Consider the following 13,221-nt stretch of genomic DNA (forward strand, 5'->3'; position numbering starts at 1 on the left):
TGTTTGTGACTGCCTCCCCCACGCACCCACCCACCCTCTCCCCCTGCTTCATGAAGTGACAGTTTCCAGGGCGCCCCCCTTTCTCATGCTCTATACCAACCCCCGTTTCTAGCACCCCTTGGGAGGGGGGTGCTAGAAACCAGCATCCAAACTGACATGAATCGTGAGCTTGAAGGGAGGAGGGGCGCAGAAAACTGACACTTCAGACAAAAAAAGTTAAAAGGAGCTTTTAGAAGTAAACAGCATACAGCCCCCTTTTTTCCCTGCACAGAACAACAATCCCCCCCCAGTTTGTTCTATGGGGGGGCCTTGCCTAGTGGAGCCTGCGAAGGGTGAGTGCAGACCAAGATAGGGGGAGGGTGTTTGTGGGGGTCCCGAGAGGCTGCGGGTGGCAACTGGCGAGAGTTGTCCTCCGAGGCTGCTGGGAGCCAGGCGGGTGACTCGGCCTGGGTGTTCTTGCTGGTGCCGGAACCGGTTTGCGAGCTTCCAGGCTGAGTCAGGCGGCCTCTGGTTTTGTTTTGGAGCGCGGCTGAGGAATGCTGCTTGGGTGCACTTGAGGCCCGGTGGACTGTTCCAGTTGAGCTGCTGGCCCAGACGTGGCGCTGGATCTAAAGTGTGTCTCCAGCAATGCTCCCTCTAAGTCAGGGGTGTCAAAGATGCGGCCCGGGGGCCGGCTCAGGCCCCCAGAGGGCTTCTGTCAGGCCCGCAGTGGAACAGGGCTGTCTTCTGCTTCTTCCAGTTCTGCTGCTGTGTCATCATAGGTTGGCAGCTGACAGATACACACCCTAAGAGCACACTCAGGACTGCAACTGCACAGACATTTTGGTTGCAATAATTCAGAGCGCAAAGTGTCAGTTATCAGACACTGTTAAATAAACAAAATATCGCAAGAGTGCTAATGTTTTTATTTTAAGTCAAAAAACCACCTTTGTGTTTGTGTCCTTTATAAAGTTTATATCTCCGTTACCTGGCATTACATATATATTTGTATATTACATTTTATGAGACACGTGGCCCGGCCCAACAAGGTCTCATTTATTTCAGATCCGGCCCTCATAACAAATGAGTTCAATGCTTCTGCTCTAAGCTATGGAGTCCTGTGAGCAAAAGTTCTACTTTGTGAGCTACTGGCGTCAAAGTGGTGAGCAGGTGATTTGGCCGTGGCATAAATTAGTTTGCTCTGGAGCCCTCCTCCCTGAGCTAAGACAAAAATGTGTGCGCCGGAGGCTAAAAAAACGGTGAGCTAGCTCACAGTAACTCAGCTGAGAGGGAACACTGGTCTCCAGGTTGCCAACCTCCAGATGGGGCCTAGCGATCTCCCACTAGCGATATCGGCCAAGCCGAGTGGAAAAATGCCGTCTGGAACATGTCTAGTCTACAGCTGAACAAAAATCCCCATCGGCTGCGAACATGTGCGATTTAAAGATTTATATATGTTGTCCTCCCTTACCCCCATGAATCATTGTTAGTCCCTTGTGAAATGTGTAACTGTAAATCGCTCAGAGCCAGCAGCTCTGCAGGATTGGGCAATTAATAAATTGAAAGATGATGATTATTATTATTATCAGGGCTATTTTTGGGCAGGAACGCACAGGAACGGAGTTCCAGCTGGCTCCCGAGTTGGCCACGCCCAGCAGGAACTCATTAGCATAATAAGCCACACCCAACAGCGACATTAGGGGTGTGTGGCCTAACATGCAAAGGAGTTCCTGCTCCAAAAAAAGCCATGGCTTTTGGCAACAAACGAGGTAAACAGAATAAGAAGCAAAATGTGGGTGTGGCTGGATGACCACACTTCTGGTAACCTGGGGGTGTGGCCTGTAATCCCAGTGAGCTGTGCTGTCGGGTGTGGCCTAATATGCTAATACGTTTCTGCTGTTGGGTGTGGCCTGTTATGCTAATGAGTTCCTGTTGGGCTTTTTCTACCAAAAGAGCCCTGATTATTATTATTATTATTAATAATAATAATAATAATAATCGCTGCTCTCCGGACTGCAGAGATCCGTTTCCCTGCAGAAAGTGGCTGCTTTGGAGGGTGCACTCTGTGGCGTTATACCCCACTGCAGGCCTTCCCGTCCCAGGCTTCACCCCAAAGCTCCAGGAGTTTCCCAACGCAGCTGTGGCAATCCTGCTATACGCAGAGGTTCACCTGCTTCATGGGTTTGTCTTTAGTTTTTACACACCCTTCATGAGTGGCAGCTCTTGCAGCTTTCGACAGTAGCATGTTCATTTGGGCTGATGTCTTTTGAAACTAGCATGGCGATGTCAGGCGAGAGCTGGATGCGTACCCCGGGAGCGGGGTCCGGGTTCGACAGGGGCACCCCTGCAGTTGGAGCTCAGCGTGGTGATATGGCCTGGAACCGGTGAGGCAAAAAGGGGCCTCTGACTGTGCCAACCAGCGTTCCCTCAAAGCTGGGTTAGTGTGAGCTAGCTCAGAGTTTCTTAGTCTCCGGCTCACAGCTTTTTGTCTCAGCTCAGGAAGGGATGGGGCTCCAGAGCAAACTGATTTATGCAGGAGCCAAATCACCGCTCACAACTTTAATGCCGGGAACTCACAAAGTAGAATTTTTGCCATCCGTGCTTGTAGCCGCCGCCAACTCCCATGGCGGTGAATTCCACGTGTTAATCACTCTTTGGGTGAAGAAGTCCTTCCTTTTATCTGTTCTAACCCGACCGCTCAGCAATTTCATGGAGTGCCCACAAGGAGTTCTTGTCTTCTGAGAAAGGCATGTTCAGAGGCAGTCAGCATCTGAATCCCAGGGCCAGGGAGCAAAATCCAGGGGAAGACCTCAGCCTCTATGCGCTCCAGAGGAACTGCCTGGCCACTGTCTGGGACAGGATGCTGGACTAGATGGACGACTGGCCGGACCCAGCAGGGCCCTTCTGACGTTCTTCTGACAGTCGCGCAGCTTGGCCACGTGTGACCCGTTTCCTTCTCTTCTGTTCCAGTTAGCCCTGCTGGAGCTCAACTTTCTGCCCACCTCAGGCACAAAACTGACGAAACAGCAGCTCATCCTGGCAAGTGAGTGTCGTCCCATCATGCTAGATTTGTCTGTTTATTGATTAAGACATTTATATCCACCTTTCCTTCTGGTTCAAAGTGGCTTACAATCCATATCAAGCTTGGCGGGAACCTTCAAAGTGGAGGGGCCTAATTGCCCCCCACACACACACACACACGCATCTCCGATGCCTGTTCTGTACCTTTATCCGGGTCCTCCCAAGCTAATGCACAGCCTATTTCGCCCCCTTCCCTGCAGCATGACTCACAAAGCCTTTGTGTTTGTGTCCTTTATACAGTTTATATCTCCTGGCATTACATTTTATGACACACACGGCACGGCCCAACGAGGTCTCGTTTATGTCAGGTCCGGCCCTCATAACAAATGAGTTCGACACCCCTGCCCTACCTCATCCTTTAAACCGGAGATGCTGGGGATTGAACCTTCTGCACGCCAGGCAGACGCTCTACCACACTGAGCCACAGCCCCTCTTTACAGCTCTCCAGGGTCTCAGGAAGAGAGGTCTTTCGTATCATCTCCTGCCTGGTCCCTTTTAACTGGAAATGCCGGGGACTGAACCTGGGACCTTCTGCATGCCAAGCAGACACTCTTGCATTGAGCTACAGCCCACTTCATGGCTCTCCAGGGTCTCAGCCGGAGGTCTTTCACGTCATCTCCTGCCTGGTCCTTTTAATTACTTCCTACTAGAAACCGTGGCAGGTTCTTGCTTGACCAGAGCCACTGACAAAAAAGCATATATATAGAACACTTCAAACGTTAAGATCTTCTCACAAGGGTTATCTTACTGTCCTTTGTGCGAGAGCCCTGTAAGGTGTTATTATCCCCCCAGTAACTGAGCCGCTCGACTTCTGCCCCCTCGGCAAGAGAGGGCGGTAATACTGCTGGCAGAGGTAACGTTCACACCAGCTGGGCAACAAGTGAAATACCCCATTTCCCTCGCTGCGTGCCTTGTGCTGACAACCAGAAGGGTGAGGCAAGGTCTTCTAGCCGATTGCTGCAGCGCTGCAGCTTTTGTCGTCGCTCCTAACACTCTCTCCTCCTCCCCTCTGCCTGCAGGGGATATTCTAGAAATCGGGGCCCAGTGGAGTATCCTGAAGAAAGACATCCCCTCCTTCGAGAGGTACATGGCACAGCTCAAGTGCTACTACTTCGATTACAAGTAAGTGTCCCTGCCGCGTGCAGGGAGCAGGTCTGCGTCTCTCATCAGGGTTTTAATCTCCAAAGGGGGCAGGGGCGACTTGGCAGTGCTGAAGAGGCCCACCCGAACCTCCCTTGAGAGAAGATCACCTTCATCGCCCCCTCCCCCTCCAAATCTCACAAAGGTTAGATTAGACAAAAAGAGATCGTCTAGTAGCACGTAGGTTTATGACCCTTGACAACATAAGAGAAGCCATGTTGGATCGGGCCAGTGGCCTGTCCAGTCCAACGCAGTTCGCTCTACATAGGGCTACCCCCTTGAAAACGTTTCGGAAACTGCAGGTGGTCCAGAATGCAGCTGCGAGGCACACCTTCCGAGATCTCTGAGGCTTGCGGAGGACGGGGCGCTGGGTACGGAGCAGTGTTCCCTCTAAGTTGAGTTAGTGTGAGCTAGCTGACAGTTTTTTAGCCTCCGGCTCACACACTTCTGTCTCAGCCCAGGAAGGAGGGATCCGGAGCCAACTAATTGATGCAGGAGCCAAATCGCTCGCTCGCAACATTAATGCCAGCAGCTCTCAGAGTAGAATTTTTGCTCACAAAACGCCACAGCCTAGAGGGAGCATTGGTCCGGAGGGCAGACGGCATTCAAGAATAATCCTTCCGCGTGCCTGCCCCTCTCCTTCCCTTTGCTTACGGGCCTCTTGCCCAAGGAATTCCCCTTATCCTGGGATAAAGCCAGCACGTGCATGTGGAGGAAAGGCCGGTAGGCTGTCCCGCCCCCTCAGAACAATGTGGCCTAAGTTAGGGTATAACGTGATTAGCACCTCCCCATGTAAACCGCCCAGAGACCCCCAAGGGGGTTAGGGCGGTATATCAAATCGAATAAATAATAATAAATAAATATCGTTTCTGTGCAGTACATTTGATATCAACCTTTTTCCCAGGGAGCTCATGCAGTTTCCTCTTTCCCCTTTGCTATCCTCGCAATGGCTCAGCGAGGCAGTTTAAGCAGAGAGGGACGGCCGTAAGGTCGCCCAGCAAGCTTCCCAGCAGTCTCTGGATCCGAACCCGGCTCTTCCAGAGTCTGGTCCCAGCTCTCTCAACCTCTGTGCTGTACCAGTTCTCCGTGGCTTCAGCCTCTTTCTCCTCCTTTGCTTCCTTCCCCCCCCCCCCCCCCAGGGATGAGCTGCCGGAGTTGGCCTACATGCACCAGCTCCTGGGCCTGAACCTCCTCTTCCTGCTGTCCCAGAACCGGGTTGCCGAGTTCCACACGGAACTGGAGAGGCTGCCGGCCAAGGACATCCAGACCAATGTCTACATCAAACACCCGGTCTCTCTGGAGCAGGTAACGTCTCGCCGCAGTAGCTTTCTCCTGCTCCAGCCCTCCCGCGTCGCAGTGCAGGCTCTGCCTTGCAGGGGCAGAAGCCGTTCTTAGCCAACCAGTATTTGCCGCCTTTCTGCCTTATAACACACACGTTGTGAGTCGAAAGCGATCTTTCACCTGTGAAGCAATTAAGGATTCAAAAGCCGTAGTGAGAGCCGACTCCCCATTAGATCCCCGAATTCCTGGTGGAGTAAGAAAAGGGTCCACCGGTTTAGCAAAGCAAGTCGGGCCTCTCCGTAGCTGTGGAGCCAGGGAAAAGTTCTACCGGCACTGCTTCTGGAAAGGTGGCCCGTGGAACTGTCTGAAAACGGAGGCGGGGACTGTGTCAAACGGGAACGCGTCCTGACCTGGACGGTCCAGGCAAGCCCAGTCTCATCCGACCTCGGAAGCCAAGCGAGGTTGACTCTGGCAAGTACTTGGAAGGGCGACCTCCGAGAAATACCAGGGCCGGGACGCAGAGGCAGGCAAATCTCAAGCCCCCTCTCTGGAACGTCCAAGCCCCACTAGGGGTCGCCAGAAGGCAACCATGACTTACAGGCGTACACACACACACACACACACACTCACCACCACCCAAAAACAGCCAGAAGGAAGTGTTTCCTGGGAAGTCAGGACCCAAGTTGGACCCGGAGGACGTGTACACCCCCCCCCCCAGGTGTCTACTCGGGTTGCCAGCTCTAGGTTGGGAAAGAGCTGGAGATTTGGGGGGGGGGGAGGGACTTCATTGGGGTATCGTAACATAGAGTCCAGCCTCCAGAGGGGAACTGATCTCTATCAGCTAGAGGTCAGTGGCAATTCCAGCGGATTTCCAGGCCTGACTTGGAGATTATACAAAAACCGAGGGCCACAGTGTTAGGAAGATAAAGAAAAAATATAGGACACGGTGTATAATAGATGTGCGCTTATGGTAGATGTGTTTTGTGCTCTTTTAAAATTTTTTTCTAAAGTATTATGTAAATATTGGTGTCAAGTATCACCAAACATAGGTTCACCAAAACAGTACGTCAAAGGGCAGGTTTGCACTGTGTTCCAGCAGTCAAACAGCACCTTGTCAGTTTCACAACTGGACTAGCGATGGTGAAACCGACAAGGTGCTGTTTGAAAATGTGAATGTAGCGCAAACCTGCACTTTGACATATTGTTTTGGTGAACCTATGTTTGGGACTACTTGGCACCAATATTTATAGAAAAAAAAATCTGGACACACACGACCCAATCAGTTAAACAAGTATAAAGCCAACAGTCGTGATAGTCTGACCCACAATCAAACAGTCATAAGACTTATAAAGAATGCTGTTTATGTATTGCAATCTAAAGCACTACAACATGATACACAACTCAATAGAAAATCCTTGAACCAAGGTACATAATCTACGTCGTCTCTGGATTACATAACAACGTTTCAAAAAATGAATTAACATTCAGGCTCAAAATATGCTGCTATGTTTCTATTGGATCCCGGGAGGACCCAATTTGGGATCCAATAGAAACATAGCAGCATATTTTGAGCCTGAATGTTAATTGAGATCAGCGTCCTATCTGAATTTAATATTCTTAAGACTTGTAGTCTAACATTTATGAAACAGAGAGCTTTGGCACCACTATAATATCTCCTGAAGAAGATCCATTTTTTGAAACGTTGTTATGTAATCCAGAGACGACGTAGATTATGTACCTTGGTTCAAGGATTTTCTATTGAGTTGTGTATCATGTTGTAGTGCTTTAGATTGCAATACATAAACAGCATTCTTTATAAGTCTTAAGACTGTTTGATTGTGGGTCAGACTATCACGACTGTTGGCTTTATACTTGTTTAACCAATATTTATAGAACAGTATAGAACAAATTTTTAAAATGAAAATGAAAAGCACAAAACAGATCTACCTTAAGCATACATCTATTACACACAGTGTCCTATATTTTCCCATACTGACCTGGAGATTGGCATCCCTAGTGCCCACAGATGTCCATGCGGTGCGTCCCTGTGCCGACACCTTGAACTGTGGAAGAGACCCTTTTTTGGTCTTCTATATTAGGATTGGATTTATACCCCACCCTTCACTACCCAAAGGTGTCTCAGAGCGGCTTACCATCTCCTTCCCATTCCCCTCTCCACAACAGACACCCTGTGAGGTAGGCGGGGCTGAGAGAGCTCTCTCAAGGACTGCCCTTGAGAGAACAGCTCTGAAGGAACTTATGACTGACCCAAGGTCACACCAGCAGCTGCATGTGGGGAAGCAGGGAATCAAACCCGGTCCTCCCAGATTAGAGTCCGCGCTCCTAACTACGACACCAAACTGTCTATGGCTGGGTCCCATCCCACTGGGGTGATGTGGTGGTTTGCTCTCCGTTGATTCATAGCAGGGCCCCTTTTCACCCACCGCTGGTCAGCCCGAGGACTTGAGAACCAAGAGAGCTGGTCTTGGGTAGCATCACTTTTGTACTGCCGGGCCTTCCCTTGTACGTGGCTCTAGGCGGGGTTTCTCTGAAAACGCAAGCTCTTTTTCACAAACTTGTGATTCTTCTTTTCCCACCCACTCCCCATTCCAGTATCTAATGGAAGGCAGTTACAACAAAGTCTTCCTGGCCAAAGGCAACATCCCCGCCGAGAGCTACGCCTTCTTCATCGACATCTTGCTGGACACGGTGAGGTGAGCCCGTGCCCGTTTAGCCTCCTCGCCGTTCTTTGCCCAAGGCAAGGCCCTGGATTTTGTGTTTCCCCTGTGCGAGTGTGTGTTACAGAGCATTTAAGCTGCGGAATTACCCGCGCCAGGGAGACGGCCTGCCGTGTCTCGAGATGAGTCGCGACTCTGGCCCTGCCCCTCAGCCTCTGTCGCAGGGGGGGGATTCCAGCTCAGCCGCTCTGCCCGTCAGAGGGGGGCGGGTCGGTCATTCCTACCTGCGAGGTGCCGTGGAGTGACCCAGTTCTTAGCGTGCGACCTGGCCAGAGGGTGAGAAGTCTGTGCAAATTTCCCCTCGTGTTCCCTGTCCGCCCCGAGCTTCTGTTGCTTCTGCAAGGGGAAAACCTATGGGTGCAGTGCTCCCTCTAAGCAAAAATTCTACTTTGCGAGCGACTGGCATTAAAGGTGTGAGCAAGCGATTTGGCTGCTGCATAGATTAGTTTGCTCTGGAGCCCTCCTCCCTGAGCGGAGACGAAAAGGTGTGAGCTGGAGGCTAGAAAACTGTGAGCTAGCTCATACTAACTCAGCTTAGAGGAAACACTGGTACGGTTCCTGGAACGTCTGGGGGAAGTGGAAGGAGAGTCGGGGGGGGGGGCGGGGAGAGAATCGTGTTCTGAACCCTCGGAAGTGCTTGGCCGATACCGAGCGAGTACCTGGCCCGGGTGACCTACTCGCTTCTCGTTTTCCTCCCCTCCGCCCCAGGGACGAGATTGCCAGCTGCATTGAGAAGGCCTACGAGAAGATCCTCTTCAACGAAGCCACTCGGATGCTCTTCTTCAACCCCAAGAAGATGACGGACTACGCCAAGAAGGTGAGGCCGGGGGAGCTGCCGCCCCACTGCAGTGTTCCCTCAGAGCTCAGTTGGTGTGAGCCTGGTCACAGTCTTCTAGCCTCCGGCTCACACATTTTCGTCCTAGCTCAGGATGGAGGGCTCCAGAGCAAACTAATTTACGCAGGAGCCAAATCGCTCGCTCACAACTTTAATGCCAGCAGCTCAGAAGGTAGAATTTCCGCTCACAAGACTCCACAGCTTAGAGCAGGGGTGTCGAACTCACTGGAAATGTGTTATTTAAAGTTAAAAAAATCTTTACTTGTGTTTGCCTGTGTCCTTTTTAAAGTTTATATCTCCACCAGTGTTCCCTCTAAGCTGAGTGAGTGTGAGGCTAGCTCACAGTTTTTTAGCCTCCGGCACACACATTTGTGTCTCAGCTCGGGAAGGATGGGGCTCCAGAGCAAACTAATCTATGCAGCGGCCCAATCGCTCGCTCACAACTTCAATGCCAGGAGCTCACAAAGTAGAATTTTTGCTCACAGGACTCCACAGCTTAGAGGGAGCCTTGATCTCCACTGCCTGGCGTTACAACAAGGTCTAATTTATGTCCGATCCGGCCCTGGCCTAGAGGGAGCATTGCTGCACACCCCATTTTAATTGAAATGTTTATCTCTTTAGAGAGAGAGAAAAATATATATAAAACCTTTCCAAGGTAGCTCATGATTAATGGGCAACTCAAATCAGCAGGCCAAGGGTCCCTTGATATATTTTTCCCCCCTTCCCCAGAGATCCATCCACTGGGGAGCTCCAAGTAGTCCTCCCTCCATGCAGAAGCGCCCCAAGTGGCAGGGGCCCCGTCAGGCCAGTGGCTGCAAGGAGGAGGACTTTCTCCTCGGCCACATCCGTTCCGTGCAACCCTCTCCCTGCTGACACTTGCTTTTGTCCCCGGAGGCTTCTGGCTGAGCTGGCAGGGCCGCACGGCTCTTAGGGAGGCCCTTCCGGCATGGGCAATCGAGTCTGTGCCTGTTTCGCATCTGCACAAACGGCGAAAAGGACCGTGGGAAAAGACACTAGGAACTTCTCAAAATGAATCTTCTTTTTGCTCTGTTGTGGTTGTTTCGCATCTTTGGCCTGGGCGGGGACAGGGGGAGAATATGGCTTGCGCTTAGAGATGTAAAATTTTCGGAAATTTTGAAGTTCGGGAAAAAAACCAGGTTTTTTTCGGGGGAAAAGGCAATTTTCGGAAAAATTGACAAAAATGCCACATCAGCACTTCTTTTTTTTCTTTTGCAGATTGAAAGTCATTCTGTTACTTTAGGAACATAAAATATGACTATGGACATTTTTACTTGGCATGAAATTATCACAACTAGCCTATTAAAAGTGTAGTGTATCCAAACAATTATTACAAACAGAATACCCACCCACATGCAAAAACAAAACTGAAACCTTTTTTTCTTGTGACAATAGCACCTCCTAAAGGAAGAAATGCATCTTGTTCTTGCATTGGAGAGTTCAGTTTGTAACCTAGGACTTGCTTGTCTTCAGTGCACAGAAATTAGAATCATCTGATACCATACATATTTTTTAGAAATGATTTGGAAAATATTTGAACACCTTGTCTTAAAATACTTTATTCATCATGTTAAAATAAAATGTTCCATCATCAATTTTTTTTTCTTTTTTCAATTTTTCCAATTTTGGGGGGAAAACAAAAAAGGCTTCAGGGAAAAAAATGGGATGGAAATGGTTTCCCGAATTTTTCCCCGGGCCTTCACATCTCTACTTGTGCTCAATGCTCCCTGCTGCTGGCATTAAAAGTTGTGAGCCAGCGATTTGGCAGCTGCATAAATCAATTTGCTATGGAGTCCTCCTTCCCGAGCTGAGACAAACATGTGAGCCCGGAGGCTAAAAAAACTGTGAGCTAACCTCACACTGACCCAGCTTAGAGGGAACACTGCTTGTGCTATTTCTTGAACGCCTGCCGTGATTACGCCATAGTGGAATGTGCCAGCCAAACGTTTTCCTTGTGGGGTCTTTGCGGGGGTCTTTGCATCGACACTTAAAACAATAAGCTTTTCCGTCCCTTCCCCCACCCCCATCTTTTAAACTTCTAGCGTGGCTGGATCCTGGGCTCCCACAACCACTACTGCTTCATGGGCCAACAGCAGAAACCCGAAGACGCCACCATCCCCTCGACGGAGCTCGCCAAACAAGTGATCGAATACGCTCGGCAGCTGGAGATGATCGTCTAGCCGGGGTCGCCACGGGCCGGGACTGTGGGTGGTTCGCCCTTCTCCTTATTTTAGCCTCTCTCTCTTTTTTTTACTCCAGTTTCCATTTAACGGGCAATATATTGCAGAGGTTCAATTCTCCCCACCCTTCCCTGGGACACTGGAGTAAAAGCGGAGAGCCGGGCACACAGCTGCGTCGTTCCTTACTCCTGTATGAGGAGGCGTTCCAGATGGAGCAGGGGACAGGCCGCTCTCGGGCTTCTCTGACCTCTGAGGAAATTCACTTTTTAAAAAAGAATTGTCACGTACCAGGCTGTCATTCGGGAATCGCCCCAGACAGTTCTAGTCAAGCCAGGAAGTGCGATTTCGCCACTTCCAGGTCAACGCAAGGTTGAACTTGTCCCCTTGAGCGGTGGTCAACGCCATGTTCAACTTGTCTCCTCGATTGGTGATCTCTTTTTTTTTAATTAGTAATAATATTATTGTTAGGTAAATCACCGTCCTTGGGTGCGATCCTCCATTATGGGGGATAGTTACAGGTTAAATAAATCCACCGTTTCTTCTACAAATGTAATTTTCTTAAATAAATTCCAACGTTCTTAAAGGGGGAGGAGGCTGAAGAATTAGACAGGGTCGACCGTGGCGATGAGCCCTGTAACAAAGCAGTTCCCCAGTGGAAGAGGCCTCCTCGGGAGGTGGGGGGCTCTCCTCCTTTGGAGGTTTCCAAACAGAGGCCAGGTGGCGGATTCTGTGAACTTGGGCAGATCACGAGAAGGGAGGGCAGGCAGGGGCTGCATCGGAGCTTAGTTCTCGCGGCCCTTTCTGACACGCCCAGGGAAAGGCTGATCGCCACTTCGGGGTCAGGCAGCAATTGTTCTCCAGGCCAGTTTTGGCCGGAGAAGCTGGAGGTTTTTTGCCACCTTCTGGGCATGGAACACCAGTCACTCTGTGTGTGGGGGGGGGGGGGGGGAGGTATTTGTGAATTTCCTTCCTTGTGCACGGAGCTGGACTAGATGACCATGGGGGTTCCTTCCAACTCTAGGATTCTAGGAAAGAGAAATTTCCACGTTCAGTAATAGCATCCCTGAGTTCCAAGAACTGAAGATGAGGACGGGGCAGAGAGCGAGAGACTGCATATTCGGCCTGTCCTACCTTTTTATTGCCAGCCACTGAAGAATCTCAGCGGCCTTTTATCTTTGTGCCCCGGGTCCGTTCCGGATTTTGTGCGCGTCAAAGCCCCAAATTTCAGGTAGCTGCCGGGATGTCTTTGACTTCAGCCGTTGCCAGCGTTTCCCATAGCATGCGTTGCTGCCCTGTAATCCCGGGGGACCGCGGCGGAGGGGGAAGCTGAGAAGTGGGGCAGCACCCATTGGCATTCCCCTTCGCTGCCCTGGCTGCCAAGCCTGTGCCGGTGCGCCAGCCCTCCAAAACACACTTGCCATCGGTGACCGCCGTGTCAAGTCAGCCACTCCGGCTCTCGACCCGACTACACGCCAGGGCTCTGTCTTGAAACCGGAAGTCGGTAACTCTAGAGTCGGGGGTCTCACCACCCCTTTGAGCCTGGATTTCTGACCCAGGGCTGTGGACACAAGCACAAGATGGCCACCACAGGAGGCGGGACCAGCCGCCAAATGTCTGGGAGCAAGGATTGGCACGATCCTCACGGCAACTCCCGCATTGAAAGCAGGCGCTCTGCCAGACAGGGTGCTTTTCAGTCTGCACGGCCACGGAGATGCCCTGCTAAAAACACTAGGCAGAGGCCAGGAAAGGTATTGGGCACCGCGTTGGGGATCCCTGCTCTACCTCCCGGAGTTTCACACCACACCCAACAGCGCAATGGGCATTAAAGCTGTGACCCGCCTCAGGGCTCCCCAAGTCAGACTGGAGCCTCCCGCCAAAGTCCCGCCTGTGTATCTGACCTCTGACCCAGGGTGACTGAATTGAGCTGGGGGCTTCTCATGGTTCTGGGTGCACGTCTAGCAGGCACGGG

The 13,221-nt window shown here is 51.1% G+C and overlaps 1 protein-coding gene across 1 annotated transcript in view; it reads left to right on the plus strand.

Annotated features, from left to right (window-relative positions):
* PSMD8 (proteasome 26S subunit, non-ATPase 8) overlaps positions 1 to 11,782 on the plus strand; it is a 12,495-nt gene extending 713 nt beyond the window's left edge. The window contains exons 2-7 of the mRNA XM_015406419.1: positions 2,950 to 3,022; positions 4,080 to 4,182; positions 5,340 to 5,505; positions 8,095 to 8,195; positions 8,928 to 9,036; positions 11,115 to 11,782. Coding sequence (XP_015261905.1) covers positions 2,950 to 3,022; positions 4,080 to 4,182; positions 5,340 to 5,505; positions 8,095 to 8,195; positions 8,928 to 9,036; positions 11,115 to 11,252 — 690 coding nt within the window. The 3' untranslated portion in view covers positions 11,253 to 11,782. The remainder of the gene's footprint in view (positions 1 to 2,949; positions 3,023 to 4,079; positions 4,183 to 5,339; positions 5,506 to 8,094; positions 8,196 to 8,927; positions 9,037 to 11,114) is intronic.
* The last annotated feature ends 1,439 nt before the right edge of the window (positions 11,783 to 13,221 follow it).

Source organism: Gekko japonicus, unplaced genomic scaffold, assembly GCF_001447785.1.
Source record: "Gekko japonicus isolate JY-2015 unplaced genomic scaffold, Gekko_japonicus_V1.1 scaffold3139, whole genome shotgun sequence".
Taxonomy (NCBI): Eukaryota; Metazoa; Chordata; class Lepidosauria; order Squamata; family Gekkonidae; genus Gekko; species Gekko japonicus.